The sequence below is a fragment of the Ambystoma mexicanum genome, chromosome 14, assembly GCF_040938575.1.
Source record: "Ambystoma mexicanum isolate Mex_15411 chromosome 14, UKY_AmexF1_1, whole genome shotgun sequence".
Classification (NCBI taxonomy): Eukaryota; Metazoa; Chordata; class Amphibia; order Caudata; family Ambystomatidae; genus Ambystoma; species Ambystoma mexicanum.
Window position 1 is genome coordinate 383,890,902 of NC_090940.1, and position 19,825 is coordinate 383,910,726.

Genomic DNA, 19,825 nt, shown 5'->3' on the forward strand with positions numbered 1-19,825 from the left:
GCTATGCGGTTACTGGGCATGATGGCGTCATGCATTTACCTGGTCCCCCACGCGCGTCTGCGCATGCGTCCCATGCAGGAATGGTTGGCGAAACAGTGGTCTCAGGCAAGTGGTCAGTGGGACGATCTAGTGGTCGTTTCGCCAACACTCGTACAGAGCCTACACTGGTGGACAAGAGAGAATCTCGCAAAGGGGAAACCCTTTTACGATCCCGAAGTACAGGCAGTGGTGACTACAGATGCATGCCTGACTGGGTGGGGAGCTCACCATCTCCACCACACAGCTCAGGGTCTCTGGTCTCACTCAGTAGCCAAGAACCACATCAATCTGCTAGAGCTTCTGGCAGTATTCCGAGCGCTGCAGGCGTTCGAGCCCCATCTACTGAACTTGTCGGTGCAGATCACGACGGACAGCACGACAGCCATGTTCTATCTGAACAAGCAAGGAGGGACTCGTTCGCCAAATCTGTCCAAGCTTGCCCAGAAAATATGGATATGGGCACTCAGACGGAACATCTTCCTGTCATCGCAACATGTTCCAGGGGAGCTCAATTCCCTAGCGGATGCTCTAAGCAGAGACTCCCTCCCAGAAGAACACGAATGGGTCCTTCACAGAGACGTAGTAGAAGATCTCTTCTCTCAGTGGGGTTTCCCCACTATAGACCTATTCGCCACAAGCGAAAACAAACAATGCCCAGGATTTGCATCCAGGTTCCCCCAAACGGACTCCCAGGGGAATGCCCTGTGGATGAACTGGTCAGGGATGTTTGCGTACGCTTTTCCACCAACTCCTCTCATCAGGAAGGTGGTGTACAAGATGAACAAGGAATCAATGACGCTCATCCTAGTTGCTCCCATGTGGGCGAGACAACCATGGTTTCCACACCTACGCAGGATGGCGGTGTGCGAGCCCATCAGACTCCCAGCCTGGTACAACCTTCTGTCCCAGCAACAAGGTCAAACAGTGCATCAGGAACCCAACTCTATGAACCTAGCAGCATGGCTCCTGAAGTCATAGAGTTTGGACATCTCAAATTACCACAGAGGTGTATGGACATTCTAAAAGAGTCCAGGAAACCAAATACAAGACACTGTTACTTTGACAAGTGGAAAAGATTCGTTATCTGGTGCCAGAATAAACAAATCAACCCGGTTGATTGCACTCCTTCCAACGTTGTAACATACATGCTCCACCTGCTGGATGCAGGGTTGGTTTTTAACTCTCTGAAAGTACACCTGGCAGCCCTCTCGGCTTACACCACATCCCATAACAGGGTCTCGTGGTGGAAAGTACCAGTGGTTAAAGCCTTCATGGAAGGAGTAAAGAGACTTCACCCTCCTATTTCGAACCCACCGCCAGGATGGGACCTCAACGTGGTGCTAGCTAAGCTCATGGGCCCCCCCTTCGAACCCATGCATAAAAGTAGTCTCAAACACCTGACTTATAAAACGGCCTTCTTAGTAGCCATTACCTCCATAAGAAGGGTCAGTGAAATTCAGGCTCTGTCAGTGCAAGATCCTTTCTTTACTATCCACAAGGACAAACTGGTTTTACGCACACACCCTAGGTTCTCACCAAAATTCATATCCAAGTTCCATGTAAACCAGTCCATCGAGCTTCCGGCTTTCTTCCAAAACCCACAAAGCTCAGCTGAGGTGAAACTACACACCCTAGATGTGCGTAGGGCGGTCTTATACTATGTAAATAAAACCAGACCGCTAAGGAAAACAGATCAACTGTTTGTCTCCGTAGCTACAGGCAGAGAGGGGGATCGCGTCTCTAAGGGCGCTATCTCTAAGTGGATTATCAACTGTATACAGCTGTGTTACTCTCTTTCTGAAAAGACTCTGCCTTTTACGCCAAGGGCCCACTCTACTAGAGGCATTGGGGCCACTCTGGCTTTCATTGCAAATGTTCCCCTCGACACCATTTGCAAAGCAGCTACTTGCAGCTCTATTCACACTTTTACTCAGCATTACTGCATTGACACTCATTCCAAGACAGATACACAAGTGGGACAAGCGGTTCTAAGACACCTGTTTGCTCATGACCCTTCTCACATCCCACCTCCTTCTTCTGGTACTGCTCGCTAATCTATGCACAGCATGTGATCTAAGCAGATTCCACAAGCCTCAGAAGGGATACATTACTCACCGTAATCGTATTTCTGATGCTTGTATCTGCTTAGATTCACATGCGACCCACCCTTCCTCCCCTCCGAGAGAAGGCGCATGGTTGCTTGTAGTCTTACCTTTCTGTCTATCTGCTTGGACTATCTGTACTCACGCTACTCCTCATGCTACCTCATGTCAGGAAAAACACAATCTGGGGATCCTAGACGCGTGAGGGATCATGGGTACAGTGGACGTCACACTAGGGATAGTATTACTGGCACGCCCTGTGTCGACGCCCATTTTCGATTTTCGAAAAACAAACTGTAATACTCCGCAGCTTCCACTAGATGTCGGCCTATGCACAGCATGTGAATCTAAGCAGATACAAGCATCAGAAATACGATTACGGTGAGTAATGTATCCCATATATTCACATCCAGATTCAGCAGTGAGATGGGTCTATACAAACTGATTTCTTGGGGGGCCTTTCCAGGCTTAAGGATGAGGACTGTGACGGATTCCTGCATCGTTGGAGTGACCGTTCCAGAGGCCGCAAATGAGTTGAAGAGTCGAGCCAGGGGGGCCACCAGTTGGGGCCTAAAGAGTTTGTAGAAGCGGGTGGAAAAACCGTCCGGACCTGGGGCTCTAGATTCTAGGCTTTTGATGGCAGCCTCCACTTCCTCGGTTATAATGGGCGTTTCAAGCTCTTCCCTGGCTGCCGGGGTCAGGTGCGGGAGTGCCGCCTCATGGATGTACGCACGCTGCTCGGCCGGATCCCTCGCGGCTGCCGTCATTACTTCCGAGTGGTGGGCGGCCGCCAGGTGTAATTTCTCGTGGTCCACGTAGTGGATCGCACCCCGCGGGTCGTGGAGGCTCAGGATGGAATTCCTGCTCTTCTCCCTGGCCAGCTTATTAACCAGCAATTTGTTGGCCTTATTGTTATGAACATAATACCATTGCTTGGTTCTAGTTAATAGGTTTGCAGTAGACTCAGCGTAATGCGCTTCAAGCTTCTTCCTTGCCATTTGCAGGACTCTATAAGATTTTGGGGCCCAGGCCTTTATTTTGTGAATAGCTTCAGCTTCACGGACCTCGACTTCCAGGGCAGCCCGGGTCGCCTGCCTTCTTTTGTGGAATGCGGCGCCTTGGGCGATCAGTTCCCCTCTGAGCACTGCCTTCATGGCATCCCAGGTGTTGGCCGGGGAAGTATCCTCATCCCGGTTTTCTGCAAAGAAGTTTTTTATTGCCCTGGCGATTGAGTCTCTCACAGCCATGTCTCCCAGAACAGGATCATATAGATTCCACTGGCGGCGAGGAGGGGGATCCGGGTTGTGAGACCGCAGGGTCAGGGTGACTGGAGCGTGGTCCGAGAGGATCCGGGGGCCAATCACCACATCGTCCGTGAAGGTCAGGATCTGGTGGGAGGTCAGGAGTAGGTTGATCCTGGAGAAGGTGCGATGCACGTACAAGTAGAAGGTGAAATCTCTCTTGTCCGGGGACAATACCCTCCAGGAGTCCACAATGTTCAGCGTGTGGAACAGATGGAGCAGGCCAGTGGCCAACTTCGAATCCCTGGATGTCGGGGGGTGGGATCTGTCCTTGAGGGGGTCCGGGACCCCGTTGAAGTCCCCTCCCATGATGACTTGCCCCTCGATGAATGGGGGGAGGGAGGTCTTGGTAGAAGCCTTCCTGGTGTTCGTTCGGGGCATAGGCCGAGATGAGGGTGTAGAGGTGGCCCAGGACAATGCATTTTATTGCAATAAAGCGACCATCCTGATATCGTAGCAAGTCCAGGATCTGGGGTTTCAGGTCTTTCGTGAATAGAATAGTGGTGCCTCCCTCTTAGTTCCTTTGGAAGCAAAGAATTGTAGCGGAAAGAGTCTGCTTCGCAAGCAAGAGAAGTCCAATGGGATTAGGTGTGTTTCTTGCAGGAAAGCGATTGAGGTCCCATCGTCCTGTAGCCTCTGCAGAATGGATTTCCTCTTTGGGGGGTGGGGGGGGGGAGTTCAAACCCTAACGTTCAAGGTGGTGAACTTGAGTTTCAGATGTGGCGGCTGGCTCAGAGTTCGCTTGCTGGGGGGGTGGACTGGGGGGGGGGGGGTTAAATCAGCCATGGCTGTGAGAGCATAGCTAATTCAGATTCTCCTGTGGTTGAGGGTTTTAAGACTGGTCTCCAACAGGAGATATGAGCGTTCAACAACTGCCTCCAACGGGAGGTCCAAACTGCGACCAAGGGGGCCGATTTTAAACTAGCAGCATGGCCCCTGGCCGCCCAGGTTGTCATCCGACAGAACCAACATGGTTGGGAAGTTCTCCAAGGGCATAGGGTCCGCGGCGAGCTCGAGCGGCTCAAGTGGTTCCAGTGCTATGTGTCCTGTGCGGGCATCCACACACGTCATTTGGGTTTGCGGTTTCTCTGCTGGAGTTCGGGCCGGGCTGGTTCGGCCCAGGAGGGATCGATCTGAGGCCCCGGGGGAGTCCAGACGGAGAATAGATGCTGCGTCATCGAGGTGGCTGATGGTGCGAGAAGTGCCTTTGTAGGAGAATAGTAGCACCGTGGGGAAGAGCCACCGGTAGTGAATCTGCTGGTCTCGGAGAAATAGCGAAAGCGGGCGAAGCATCCTGCGTTTCTGGAGAGTCAGAATGGAGAGGTCCTGGAAGATGTGTAGTGGGACGCCCTGGAAGGAGAGCTCCTCCTTTGATCGGCCTATTGCTGCGATGGCCTCCTTAGAGGTGTAAAAATGGATCCTTGTAATTACATCTGGAGAAATGTCGGAATCCACTCCCCGGCGAGGGCGCAACCTATGGGTCCGGTCAAGTAGGAGTTGGGCCTCTTCCAGATCCGGCAGGAGGCACTGGAAGAAAGTGCTTACATATCCGGGTAGCTCCTTATCAGATACCGAGCTAGGTACCCCTCGGATGCGCAGGTTGTTGCAGCGGGAGCGGTTTTCCATGTCTTCCTGTTTGAACTCAAGAATTTCGGTCCTCTCCGTTAGCATCCTCTGCTCTATGGTCAGTTTGTTCCAGTTTAGCAGTGAGTTCCGTCATGCAGGTTCTGAATTTTAACTTGATGTCCGACATGAAGGCCTGGAGGTCTTCTTTTGTTGCGAGTGTCCCCTTGTTGTCGGTCGCTTTCGGGTTGTAAGTTTGGAGGAATCTGCTTTCTTTCCTTTATCCGCGGCCTGTAGCATGGTGGAAATGTCAGCCGATTTGGAGGACTTCAGCGCTCGGGACATGGCTTCGGGATTAAGGGCACCCTCTGGGGGTCGGGCCCCAAATCCACTTGGCGCAGGATCCAAAATGGCGAGAGCGATTGGGGGTGGAGTGGGCAGGAGCGCCCCAGGAGGTGAGAAGAATTCCAGGCCTTCAGGAAGCGGTCTGGGTCGTCGTAAGGGCCACGGAACTCCAGGCGGCCCTCTGCGGCGGGGTCCAGGATGCAGCTGGCGGGAGCAGGTTCTCCCTGGCTGGCGAAGAGGGGAGGTGGGCCAGGGGCGCCTCAGGAAAGCAGGGAAAGCGTCACTCTCCAGGGAACGGCGTGGGTTTGTGTGGGTCGACGGGCTGCTGGTGGGGGAGGGCAGATGTTGCGAGCCTCAGGAGGCTAGGCCACCCCCAGCTCCTCACCTCAGGCCTCCAGGGGACCAGCAGCGCGGTCCAATGGCGGGGCGCAGGTTAGGATCCTACAAGCTGCTCCAGAATGAAGTGTAAATGGTTCATGGCGGGCATAGCAGGAACCGGGAGAAATCTGCTTTTAGCCGCTGACCGATGCGGAAGCCATCAATGGAGCTGCCTCATCGCTGGTGCTCCAGGCCACGCCCCCCGCTCATATATTTTAATGTGATTTTGAACTCTGTGTTTCTTTTGATTATAGAGCCTGACAAACTCCATAGGCATCATCTTTTACATTGTGTCACACAGCGCCTTCAGTGCAGTGGCACAGGGAAATCTTCCAGATTTCCCAAAGGTTTAAATACCTTCTCTTGGATAAACTAATGTTTCCAAGAGCAGTAAAGTGAAATCGACTTTACTTACATATCTAACTTTCTAGACCCAGCACACACTATCTTACAAAAGGGTGCTGGCGGGGTTATCTAGTATCCCCTTTGTCTAACTTATCATGTAACATTTTTATGTTACCCTTTTCTCACTGAATGGCTGGTGGCAGTGGTTTTGTTTGAACTACTGTGGTGTGCATTTACCACGGACTGTGTTTCACAGCTGCAGTAAAGCACCCAACGGTGCAATTTATGTCAAAATGAGCCTGGTCTTCTTTTTTTCGCCATTTCTTTGTGGAAAGGTCATTCTTGAAGCCCGCCTCTGGCTCCAGAGTGTCTGGGGTGGGCAGGAAGTGAGGGAGGTGCCCGAAACTCCCTGTGCTTAGTCTCCTAGGAAACCCAAATGCACTCTGTAGCAATTGGCTGGCTGACTGTCTGGCAAGGACATCCACCCTGCTGGGTGACTGACAGCTATTTTGGAATGAATGGGAGAGAACTGAATAAAAGGCTAAGCTTTTGGCTTGGAAGGCAGTCGACCACTGGATGAAGGAACCGAAGAAGAACTTGAAGAGGACGCCTGCTGCAACTCCTGGACCGTTGGTTTGCCCGGTGAAGCCCTGCTGCTGTGCTGAAACTCCAAATTCATATCGACAGAGAAGCCCCTGCAAGGACGACTTCTCCCCTTGAGTGGGTGGGACCAATCAACTCCAAAGTAAGCCACCTAGACATCCTGCTCGGAGCTGGTTGAATTTCCACAGATTTGCTGCTGGAAACCGAATAGCCAGGGAGAGGAACACCAGATTGAGTGCGTTGCTTTTAATTTGGGCAAGAGCTCCAGGAAGATTCTCCGGACTCCCAGGGAGCAGCATTGTAACAGTCGGGCATTCACTCTTGCCCATAAGGGCTTCCCATATAATATATTTCCCCTCCTGCAGGAGGTCAACCAGCGTGTGAATCCCCAGTCTCTCAAAGTGCTGTAGGAAGATATTCTCATGAGTGAGGGGGATTCTATTAGCCGGATATATAGCCAGGTTGGGAGAAAACTATCCCCCATGCAAGGTTCCCCACTGCAGCTTGCTCCATGATCTACGGGTTATGACTACAGGCTGTATCTCGGATTTCTCCTCCGTGATAGTGGTGTCCCAGAGTAGGCCCTTCATGCCATTCGGGTAGGTTGTGGCTTTCTCAAGAGGATGTGTGTAAGATCAGGGGTTGGAGCCCACCACCATACAGAGTATTGGATCTATGCTGCCAAGAAGTAGGACCATAAATCAGGGTACTCCAGATAGCCCTGCTCATACGCTAAGGTTAAGGTGTTGTAGGAGATCCTCGCCTGTCTTCCTGCCCCAACTCAACGGATCATCAGGCTCCTGAGGAGGGGCCAAAAAGTGGATGGGGGCCATGCAGGGACATTATTAAAAATGTATAAAAGTTTAGGAAGAATTACCATTTTGGCCAATGCCATGAGGGGCGCTTGCGAGATAGGCATGTGGATCCATGCATTGAACTTATGCTCTAGTTTTACTAGGGTTTCCGCATAGTTGGCTCTGAACAGTTTAATCTGGGAGAAGATCACCAGCACACCCAAGTAACGGATACCGTCGGGGCACCAGCGAAATTCTACGCCAACGTCGGATCGCTCCACGCTCGGTGTCAAAGGAAGAGCTTCAGATTTGGACCAAATAATTTTCAGACGGAAAGGGCAACGAATTGGTTAATTTCCTCTACCAAGAGTACCAGATTGAGTCTGGGGTGTTTCACATACAGCAGCATGTCGTCTGAATATAGGGAGATTATGGAGAGGTGGGAGTACATTTTGACACCTCTGTGAGCATGGAACTCTCTTATGGTGCACGCCAGAGGCTCAATCGCCAATGCAAATAGGATTTAGGGACAACAGGCACCCTTGCCGTGTTCCTCGTGTAGGGTAAATATTATCTGATAGCATGCGATTGGTATACAATTTAGCTTTTGGGACCGAATACAACAACCAGACCCGACTAAGATATACAGTATATATACCCAGTCGTCGGAGAACTTCAAAGAGAAAAGGCTACTCTACTGAGTCAAAAGCCTTCTCGGCATCCAGAGTGGCATAATTATTGGGATTTCCGGTTCGACATTGTCCATGAGGGAAAAAAGGCGACATAGATTATTCTGAGTATAGCGGCCTGGGACAAAGCCCACTTGGTTGGGGAGGACCAGTGCAGGTATGAGTCAGGAGCCAATCTGCAAGATCTTCGTGAGAATTTTATTGTCCGTGTTGATCAGCGACAATGGCCTGTAGGAGGCGCATTTGCTTAGGTCTTTAGAAGGTTTCAACAGGACTATAATGATGGCGGTCCTGGTGGACTCCGGAATAGCGCACAGCTGGGTAATCAACAAATCAGCGTAGGCCTTATAGAGCTCCCCTTTAATTCTATCAAGGCCCAGGGCCTTACCATTGTGGAAGGAGAGGATAGCTTTCCGTAACTCCTCATCGGAGGGGGGTTCATTCAGCACCATCCCTAGGGCAGGATCAAACCAGCCCACGGCCACTGTGTCCAAATAATGTGAAATGGATTCATGACTAGCCCCTGTCTGTGTGGTATAAAGTCTCTTGTAGTAGTACCAGAACACTTTATTGATTTCTTCATTATTTCTGGTAAGGTTACCATCCAGATTCTTTATTTCTAGTATATTTTCAAGCTGGCATTTCCGTTTGATCGCCCAGGCCAGAGATCAGCTTGGACAGTCACCCTTGGCATACGTGGCAGCCGCTATGGGGTCGGCTAGGTAACGCTCCTCCTGAACCATAAAAAGGGACAGCTCTGCCCTGGCCGTTCGGAGTTGTGTCCGCACCTCCTGGGAGTACCGCTGACCATGTTGTGACTCTAGGAGCTTAATCTCTTGCTCGAGTGAGGAGATGGATTTCCGTATGGGCGTTAGGACCCCCTTGACCCTCCTTTGCAATACAACATTCCCTAATGAACATTTTCAACGTTTCCCACACCACTCCAGGGTCTGGCACAGAGCCTGTGTTTACTTAGAAGAATGTCTGGATGTCATGTCTAATCTCTTCCCAAAAAATTGTCCTCCAAGGCACGAGCCCTTAAGTGCCATCTCATGTGTCTCAATCAACACCGCAGAATGGTCAGACAAGGAACGGGGGAGAATGCAGGTATCCCTGATGTCACGGGCGAGGCCAGATGACACCATGACATAGTCGATCCTAGAGAAGCTGCCGTGCACCCCAGAGTAGAGGAGTATTCCCTGGCCATGGGATGCAGTATTCTCCAGGAGTCGTGCAGATCGTGGTACTCTGCTATGACCGCCCATTTCTGGGCTGCTTTTGAGAGAGGGTGTTGAGTTAGTGAGGACCTATCGAGGTCTTGAGAGAGGGCTAAGTTGAAGTCACCCACCCAGAGTACTTCATAGTTTGGGTACGTGTGTAGGTAAGCAGCACAGCACGGGATATACATTGATAATAAGAACCCTCTAACCCGCTATCTCCCCCACTAGCATTAGATATCGGCCCTTCTCGTCCCCAATTTTGGTATGAAGTTTGAATTCCAGAGATTGATACATATATGTGCCGACACCATGCGAATAGGTTGAGTAGGGCGAGCCATATCTTTGGACCCACTCGCCCCACCCCACCAGGTTAGGGAGTTTATCTTTGCTTACAAGGTGTCTCTCCTGCAGGCATAGGATGTTTGCCCCATGATATTTGGCGTAAATGCGTGACATGCCGCGCTTTTTTTTTTTTTGCATTTATGAATCCCTGTATGTTCCTGGTTATTACTGTCAGTGCTACATAGCTTGCACGTGGTGCTTCAGGGGGGCACATATTGTAAATGGAGTAGTTTTCCTAGTATATAATCACATTCTCCCCCTGCGCGTGCGGGATAATCGCATTATGAAGGAGCGAGGTCCACCACTTAGAAGTACAACCTTTATAGGTATGCGTCGTCGATTGGAACATTCTAACACCCCTAATGAAAAATGGAAACCATCCTAGTAAATCAACATCACCCCACAATCCACCCGCCCACACCAGAAACTACAATTTACCGGTTCCTGAAACGCCTCCCCATCTTACCCATACCCTAAACCTTGGGAAAGAAAACACAAGTCTTTGTAACATAAGCAACAAATGACAACTGAGTGGGGTTGCCGTCAGGCACGGGGGGGGTCGCAACAGCTGGGGTCGCTCCGTGCGACATAGGCTTGTCATATAATATGCTGCTTTGCCATAGCCCCGCACAAGGGTGCGGGGGGCAGGGCCTCTTATCTTCTTTATTACACATTCCAGGTATGCATCATGAAGGTGGGTGCGACCGAGGGGAACCACAAGGGAGGCGACCACTGAGGCAGAACATTATAGCGACCTGCGGGGCGACCACGTTGCGGCCGAAATGTCTCTTGCAAATCGTTCCAGCGGCCTCCGGGGATGTAAAAAAGGTCAAATTGCCATCCAGAACCAACCCAAGCTTGGCCATGAACAGCATAGAGTATCGGAGTAAGTACTTTACTACAGAGTTGTAGAAAAGGTCCAGGGACCTTGGAGAAGACACACTAGAGGGATTCCATCATTGCCTGGGCGAACTGAATGGGGGAACTACCAATCACGCAAATCGCCCCACCCCTCCCCCCCAAAGATTCACAGGAATCGCACAAGGTTTAAGGTAACTAATACCCAAGCCCACACAGTACTTCAGCAGAGAAGAAGAGTTTGCCGCTGGACGTCTTGAGTATCTGCAGCCCAAAACCTAGTGCTTGAATTCCTTGTCGTGGTGACTGAAGATAGGACACCGGAAGGGAATTTGCAGCAGAGGTCAACGGGGAAGACTTCAGGCAAGAGTGTCTTCGAGGCTCTGTGGTTTTGTTGCCCTTTTTCAGGAGCCACAAGAAGACTGAATATCGGCAGTCGGATTCTTGTATCTCATCGGGTCCAGCACTTGGAGAGGGGACTTCAAGGATTCAAATCGAGTCTCTGGAGGTCCAGCAGGAGGCCACCAAGGTTCTAAAGAGATGCGGAATTCGTAAGACACTGCGCAATGGCTCGAGGTCCCAGGATATTGGGGTATTGCAGCCCAGCAAGGTCGCAGCACATCGTGGGATGGCTCAAAATGCAAGTCTTCTTGAGACTAGTAGATTTTACCAGCCTCTTGGTAAGAGTTGTCACGTTCAGGACCACCAGGTCGATTGGAGGGAAGGGTTACAATAGGCTACAGTTACACAAGAGGCTCTCGGGCCGCAGGAAATCGGTACAGCCATTTTTCTTCCATCTTCCTCTTCGGTTTTAGCGCCAGCGGTTGACTTGTCAGCAGCTTCCAGATTCTGAGTATTTAGCAGGAACTACAGCACAACTTCTGCAATCTCCCCCTGCATCTTACAGAAAGATGCGGTCTGGCTGTCCACTCAGGACAGCCAGCCCCCCACTGGGGGTTGGTTCCTTTCAGGCAAGGTGAAAGACAGAGTTGCAGAGTTTTACAATCCTCCCTCGCTTCCTGCCTTCTCAGAAACTCTGGAGTCTGGGTGTGGAATTCAAAGGATTCCTGCCGAATACAAAACTTCCACTGAGGTCGTTCCCGCCTAGAATGGCAGGGGAAGACCTCAAACTACAAGCAAATGAGAAATGGCAAAAAAGGAACCGATCATTTTAGCAAAATGGTGGCCCTTCTGTACATTACTGAGGCTGATTTAGCAGCCTGTGAGTAATGAGACTAAAAAGTCACTAAGGTAAAACCACTGCCACCAGCCTTTAAAGTAAACATAGGGTATGCATTGCATTGTATCCCCCTCCTCACCTCCGCCCAGCACTCCACATAAGGTAGGGGGTGCTGGCTCACTTATACAAAATGTAAAGGGGATGAAAAGCCTTATTTACTACTTGGAAACAGTAGTTCACCCAAGTACATTAAAGAGAAGTTAACAGGGGTGCAAGGGGCAACCCAGCCTAAGCCCAAAAGTTATAGGGAACTAGAACTCCAATTACACACTATTGAGATACTTAAAAGGTCACTCATAAAAACAGTTAAAGACTAGGAGCGAGGGGGAGAGGTGGGGGGGAAGATTCCCGCTCACCTTGGAACGAGGTAAAAGTTCTGGGGTTATGTTATAGATACTTATAGAGCGCACGTTTGTCCGAAGGCATCATGGTGCTAGACCGGCAAAACAAGTGATGGAGACCTAGAACAGAAAGGTTTTAAGAGAATGACGAAAGATTGGGTGGTCAGAAATAGCCCGCATAGAATAAGGGAGAGCGTTCCAAGCTTTAGCCGCAACAACCGAAAAGGCTTGTCTGCCCACACAGGAGAGTCTAAGCCGGGGGACATGAACCAGTAGAGCAGACTGGGAACAGAGGAGGCAAGATGAAACTTAGCCTGAAGATATTCTGCCTCCACTTTATAGAAGGCATGATGAACAATGCATAAGGATTTGAAAAGAACACGCTTCTCAACAGGAAGCCAATGAAGCTGCCGAAGTAAGGGGGGCATATGTGCCCCCAGTGGAGGATGAAGGACAGACCTAACTGCATCATTCTGGAGTAGCTGGAGACGGTCCGTAAGATAGCGAGGTTGACCAGGGTAAAGCGAGTTACAATAATCGACTGCGCTAAGTACAAGAGCTGCTACAACCGGAGCTTGAAGTTGAGCCTGGATGAAAGAGAGAACTTTCCGCAAGATTTTTGACACAGGTCAGGAAGATTTATCACATATGAAAAGCGTACCTAACAGCGACCATTCCTGTTTGTTTTTCTTGGGTTTCTGGGATTTGTAGTGCCATATTTAAAATAAAAAAAGACAAAAGTAAAAGTTCCAGGATTCCAAGGAAACCGCTAACTGGATGGCTTTCCCATGCATTGAACTCAGAAACCTGAGAGCTCTACATGGATGAGATTTTTCAGTATGGATGTCAAAGCAGCCCTTGCGCTTCTGGGTTTTGTTTGGGAAGTAGTAACCTATAGACAAAGTGGTGTGCTTTTGTCATAGCCACGACTATTTGTGGGTGGTGGAGTGTGACGGACACAGGGAGGCAAGGAGGAGTGAGGAAAAGTGCTTGATTATGGTGTAGACATCAGTATATTGTTAAAAAGTGTCCTTGTATGGTTGGATTTAAGTACAGAATTGTTTTTAAAAATTCAGAAAAAAAGGTTTTGTTTTGATGGCAATATGTATGATTTTTGCGCGTCTTTTTGATGTAAACGGGGGTTTATAATTGTGTTTCTCTTTACAGTGATGAAAGTGAGGAAGAATTGGATGACATCCCGCTGCTGCCCCAGTCTGGAGACACCTTAATACAGGTAAAGGAGGAGCCTTTGTCCCCATTGCTTGGAGAAACAGGACACTCCGGAATAATAGCAACACATTCTTTAAATGGAGTGCTGCAGCCAGGTAAGAAACTCTGCAAATCCTTTCCATGTATTTGCTGTTGTTGTGTGTTTCAGGACCATGAGTCCCTATTAAGTCACATGAAATGTTCATTGTCATCTTTAATACAAGGACCTGAATCCTTTCTATGTGTGCATGCACTATCCAGGCTGGTAGATGAATAAATATACGATTCGAAGGCCAGGTTATGTGTTTCGAGGATCTTTATTATACGAAGAGAAAACTAAGGGATGGTTTATAACTGCGATTGTTTGATGCGAATTGAACAGAACATAAGGAATTAGGCTTCAACATAGGACCGTGATCCTTGGTCCTTACCTTTTCCCTAATGCTTTGTCTTCCTGTCACGAAACAAAGAAACATCACTCAGTCTTGGGGTTTTACAGTGCTCTCTGCATGTCTTTCTTGGTTCAAATCGCTTGCTTGGTTTTTGTAGCTGTTGATCGGATGTTGCACCTCTTATATGGGAAATACAGGAGCCACAACCCCTTGTGCTCCTCTAGACTGGACACTTTAAGATACTTCGCAGGATCTGAGTGGGCCTTGGAGTGGTTTGCTTAACACCTTAACAGGCTTAATAGACCCCTGAGCCCATTATTTGATCCATGCGGCAGGAATATTATTTTTTTAATCAAACTTGTATTTGCTCCACATTGTTTCCATACATCATTAACTTTGTATTGTCGGGAGGGCGGTGGCTTTGAGGCCATGTGAGAGGACGCGTCTTCTGAGGGGCTCCTGCCGATCCGGAATGATCCTTGGACTAAACAGTGGAAAAATGGAGTGTTGGGACCTAGAATCGACAGGTCTAATGCATGAAATGCAGGCGCACGCACAGGAACAATCTCGGAGCTGGAGAGGCTGAAGATACTAAGTTGCGAGCGATCGAATTGAAAGTATCCAAAGGCCGGGAAGAAAACCAAAATGGCCGGTGGCATAGAACAAAGGGACTGGTGCAATTGACGAGGAAGAGAGCCTACGTGGCGCAGCTGGACAAGCACGAGCAGCTGGCCGACACCGGGATGCTTGCAGAAGGCGGCGATGTGCGAGGGAGCTCCGACGCGGTGCCACGGTAGACACATTGTGTCAGAGAAAGTGTAGCAGCCGCAAAGAAGACAGGCGGCGGACCGCGGCTGATAAGTGTGCCTGTGCCCCCGGGAGGGTGAAGTGCACACGGAGCTTGCGGGCGAGCGGCGGACCAGTGAAGCCCCTGCCACATATCTCGTGGCGAAATAACGCACGAGCACGTGGGAGTGGGACTGGCTCCTGAGGCCCTATACAGAGGAGCGGAGGGATGCCGAGTGCACGGGCATTGGACACGTGGCTCCCGAGCTTGGAACGGGGCTCGGGATGAAGGCACCGCCAGGAGCGATCATGCTGGGTCCCACAGTATGCCCAGACAGAGCAGAGTAGGGCATGCAACGCTAGACGGATGACATCAACATTGAAAGGGTCGGGAGGTGTGTTGAAATGGATGGCGTTTCCCATAAATAGTGCCTGCACATACAACTGCCCTACTGTTCAGTTGATGAGAAGATCGCTGACCGCAACACGAAATTGGGTGCGCACGTGGATGAGCACCTTGGTGGCGCACACATGTGAGGAACGGGCAGATACAGGACAGGCGCCAGTACCCCCGTATGGACATACAATAGAAAGCAACTTGGGGGCTCTGATCCTCGAGTTGAGAGCAGGAGGAGACAATCATCGCAGTCTGAAATAGCCTGAGGAAACCCTCCTGGGTGTGCATAACTGGACGCAATGAATGACAGTGACCTGGACGCGCTGCACAGAACCCTGATGATATTCTGCTCAGCAGCAAAGTACCTCTGAGCGCAATCACGTGTGCGCTGAGTAAATACAAAGGATCTACCCAGCACATGTGTCCCGGTACAGCCCAGACAACAGGGCAGGTGGGGGTGAATGGACTTGCTGATCGCCGCTGATTTGCTGGGCATGCCACAGAGGAGGCTGGCAGAGCTTTTGAGGGTCTGAGGCCCCCATGCTTGGGTAGGGCCTTGGACGTTGGAACGGGGTGTGCGCCCCCCCCGTCCCCCTACTTGTGGAGCATAAGAGGTGGGCGGACCCACTACATACGGCTGCTGCGACATGGCTAACAAGCCTCCAAGACAAAAAGTGAAGCAACCTACGCTAGACGAATTTGCCAGAACGCTGCCGGGCCCAGAAAGTGCCAGGAGCAAAGACAAGCCCCCTGCAGGAGGCATGGCCGCCGCGGGTACAAATCAAGAGGTTCTGGCTGCAATTGTGGACTTGAAGGCAGACTTGAAAGCGGCCTGGGAGGCTGAGCTCGAAATGGTTGTGGCTGAATTGAAAACAGTGTTAGACCTCAAGGTCGGTGAAGTGCAGGAGGAGCTGAATTTAGTCCGACAGGATGTAAGGTCCCTGTCGGAGCGCACAGAGAGCCTGGAGAAAGAATGGAGTTTCGAACACAGCGGACTGCGCCTCACACAAGTCAGGACTGCATGGCCTGGTGCAGAGAGTGGGCAACCTGGAAAGTAGAGCGGAGGAAGCGGAAGGACGCGCCCGAAGGAACAACATCCGCATTGTGGGTATACCGGAGGGAACAGAGGGCCACAACCCCACAGAGTTTGTTGAAAACATGTTGCTACAGGAGATAACCGGAGGTGTTCTGTCTCAAGGATTTGCTGTGGAATGAGCACACAGGGCTCTGACGAGGAGGCCGCCGCCAGGCAATCCGCCTAGGCCAGTTATCACCAAGATCCTTAACTATCGGGATCAGGAGAGGATTCTGGAACACTTTCGCAAAGGAGGAACAATCAAGCATGGAGAGGCAAACAGAACAGCCTACCCGGACTATACCCTGATGGTGCAGCGGAGCCGAATGAACTTCGGGGCTGTTATGAGGAGACTGAGGGAGGCGGGCCAGAAATACATGCTACTTTACCCAGTGAAATTGAAGGTTTTTCATAAAAATAGAACGTTTTTTTTCTCGACACTCCGGAGGACGCCATGGGTTGGTTGGATACGCAGGGTTGCCCCCAGGAGCCTGACATCCAGACGGAAGGAGGTGATGGACGAGATAAGTAAAGAGTAATGTGAGCACAGGGAGATGTTGCGGCTTAAGACTATGGGACTTGATTATAGTCATTGATGTGGCTTGTTCGTAGATAGGACCAGAGTAGGATAGATAATGTAGTGTGTGCACTGTGACTGTTGCTTTATTAAGGAGCTTTGCAGGGATAGTCTTCACACCCCCATTTAGGATTAATAGTTAAGTAGTCGTTAGGGCGACTTCACCCTACTGAGCTCTGAGCGTACCAGGCAGGGCTAGATGTGGGAGTGCCTGAGATCCAGGGATGGAGCCGGGCAACAGTTGGGGGGAGGGGTTGTTGGGGATGGGATGGGTGGGGGGAGGGGAGGGAGGTGGGGAGTTTGTTATGTATATAGTTTTGGGAAGTTCGAGTTTAAACACATGGCCAAGGGGAATAGCCTTGGAATTGTATCTGTATGGCGCAGGTAGAGGGGGTTGGGTACTGACGAGCCATGGGGGATCTTAGAATAGTGACGTGGAATGTCAGGGGACTCAATAGTTATCTAAAAAGAAATAAGGTCATGCTGTATTTAAATAGACAAAAGGTAGATATTGCATTGTTACAAGAGACGCATTTGACACGGGAAAAATTTGAGCTGGTGGGGAGAAAATGGAAAGGTACTGTAGTGGGGTCTTCGTACTCGGCCTGTGCTAGAGGTGTGCTGGTCTGGGTGGCGCTGCACGTCCCGTTCCAACTAATACAGGAACCGGTGGACACTGAGGGGCGTTTGGTCATAGTGAGACTGTTGGTAGAGAATAAAGAGGTGTGCATTGTAAACACGTACGCCCCTAATCAAAACACGACAGAGTACTTCCGAACTATGTGCACCAACCTGAGCTTGTGCATGGGCGGTGCAGTGATTTGGGGAGGGGATTTTAATCGTGTGTTAAACCCTGAAGTAGACAGGTCGGATGACCAGGTGGTCAGGCCTGCCCCAGCAGCTAGGGCATTGCAGTCGTTGCTAGACGACTTCCGATTGGTAGATGTGTGGAGAACAAAGCATCCTAATGAGGCAATATTTGCATTACTCGGCCCCACAACAGCTGCACACTAGACTTGACTGTCTTTGCCACACCAGATGTACTGATAGAGATCGTTCACATAGAATATAAAGCGAGGGTCCTGTCGGATCACTCGCCCCTGGTTCTCGGGTGGCAATACTGCCACCTTAGGGCACGGATTCCGACGTGGCGCCTCCGTGCGGAGGCGCTTAAAGATCCGGTCTTTCGGGAGGATATGAGAGATGAGATCATTAACTATTTTGAGGTGAACACAGGCAGTGTTGATTCGGTGGGGACACTGTGGGAGGCCTTCAAGGTGGTGATGCGGGGTGTGGCCATCGCTAAATCTAAAGGCCTGCAGAATGGGGTTCTGGATGATTTATTGAAGGTAGAAGTGGAATTAGAAAGAGCTAAAAAGTGGATGCATAGACACCGAGCTAGTGCTTAAACTACAGCAACAGTGCACGGAATACTGGGAAAGGCTCTGCATCCTTAATTACAAAAAGTACGTTGAGAGACAACATGTGGGTGGAGATAAAACGGGCCGTCTCTTGGCGTGGCTATACAAGAGTGAAACCCCTATGCCCCCGATTAGGACAATAACCAGAGTAGATGGGGAGGTGGTAGACACCCAAGAGGGAGTCAACAGGGAATTTGCGGATTATTATAGAGAACTATATGAGGACAGAGGAGGAGACAGCCGGGGTGAGATGCTGGAAACTCTGCAAGATGTGGGATTGCCCAAGATAAGCGCAGAAGAAAGAGAAGAATTAGACGCACCAATTACTTTGGAGGAGTTGGAGGAGGTTGTTAGACAGCTACCTACTGGTAAGACCCCGGGAGCAGATGGCTTGCCTAGCGAATTTTATAAAGCATATGGGGCGGAAGTGCTCCCCCCAATGTTGGAAATGCTCAATGAGGCGTTTGAAGTAGGACGACTGTCGGAGTCGCTCAGAGAAGCGATCATAATACGGCTCCTTAAACCTAATAAACCTGGGCATAGCTGCGGATTGTATAGGCCGGTGTCGATGTTGAACCAGGACAGCAAGATACTAACGGCTGTCCTGCTGAATAGACTGCGGAAAGTAATTAGCAATTTGGTACACCCGGACCAAACGGGCTATGTCCCGGACAGGAATATTACTCACAACCACAGGCGACTCCATCGGGTGATTGAATGGGGCTGTGACAATGAAGGAGAAATGGCAGTCGTGTCTTTGGACGCAGTAAAAGCGTTCGACTCGGTTAGATGGTCGTGGCTGCTGGTGGCTTTGGGGGAATATGGAATGGGGCCGGGGTACATCAGGTGGGCGGAGAAGCTGTATAGTGCGCCGCTAGCCAGGGTGCGAACAGGAACAGTGATATCGGAGAGATGGCAACTTAGCAGAGGCACTAGACAAGGGTGCCCCTGGTCCCCGATGTTGTACATTCTGGCTCTGGAGCCCCTGGCACTATATCTGCGGCAGCAATACGATGAGATAGGTATTGAGGTTGGGGGGAACGGCACCTGATATCCCTATATGCGGATGATTTGTTATTATACTTGAGATACCCGGAAGAAAACCTTCAGTATATCCTGGAGGTGATGGAAAGGTATGCAAGGTTGTCCGGTATAGCGGTGAATCCCCAAAAATCTAGCATTTTCCCGCTGGGCAGTTACAAGGGACTACCTGTAGAAAGGTTGCCGGTGTTGCAGGTGCCGTGGACTGTGGACTCCTTCCGCTACCTTGGAATAGATGTGTACCATACGAACGAGGAGGAATACAGGCGTAATACCGAGATGGCCGTTGAGAAAATCCACAAATGTATGAGGTTTTGGGAGAAATTGCCCTTAGCGATGATGGGGCGGGGAGCGATGCTTAAGGTGGTGGTTCTACCTAGGCTCCTACATTATTTTAGCAATGTTCCACATATGATTCCCAAGAGGTTTTTTGTCCAACTGAACGGTATGTGTAGAGGCTTTCTGTGGCATGGTACCCGGAATAGAGTAGCGCTCTGGAAGTTGCAGAACTTTCATGAGAAAGGGGGTGCCAAGCTACCTAATTTTGAGGCCTATTATATAGCGAGTCAATTACAGTTTGTGGCCAAATGGCTCTCCGATGAGGCGACCCCTGAATTTACATTGTTTGGGCAGGACTGTGCCCCGTTTTACCTGAAAGAAATTATTTGGTTGCCTGAGTCAGAAATAAAGGAGTTCCCGGGGATGATGAGGCTTGGATGGAAAATGTGGCGACGAACATGTATAATGATGGGGGACCGCTCCCGTGC

At 50.4% G+C, this 19,825-nt stretch overlaps 1 protein-coding gene across 1 annotated transcript in view; it reads left to right on the top strand.

Moving 5' to 3' along the window:
* The window catches only part of INO80 (INO80 complex ATPase subunit), a 1,945,052-nt gene that overhangs the window by 185,427 nt on the left and 1,739,800 nt on the right, over nt 1–19,825 (top strand). The window contains exon 3 of the mRNA XM_069637507.1: nt 13,328–13,485. Coding sequence (XP_069493608.1) covers nt 13,328–13,485 — 158 coding nt within the window. The remainder of the gene's footprint in view (nt 1–13,327; nt 13,486–19,825) is intronic.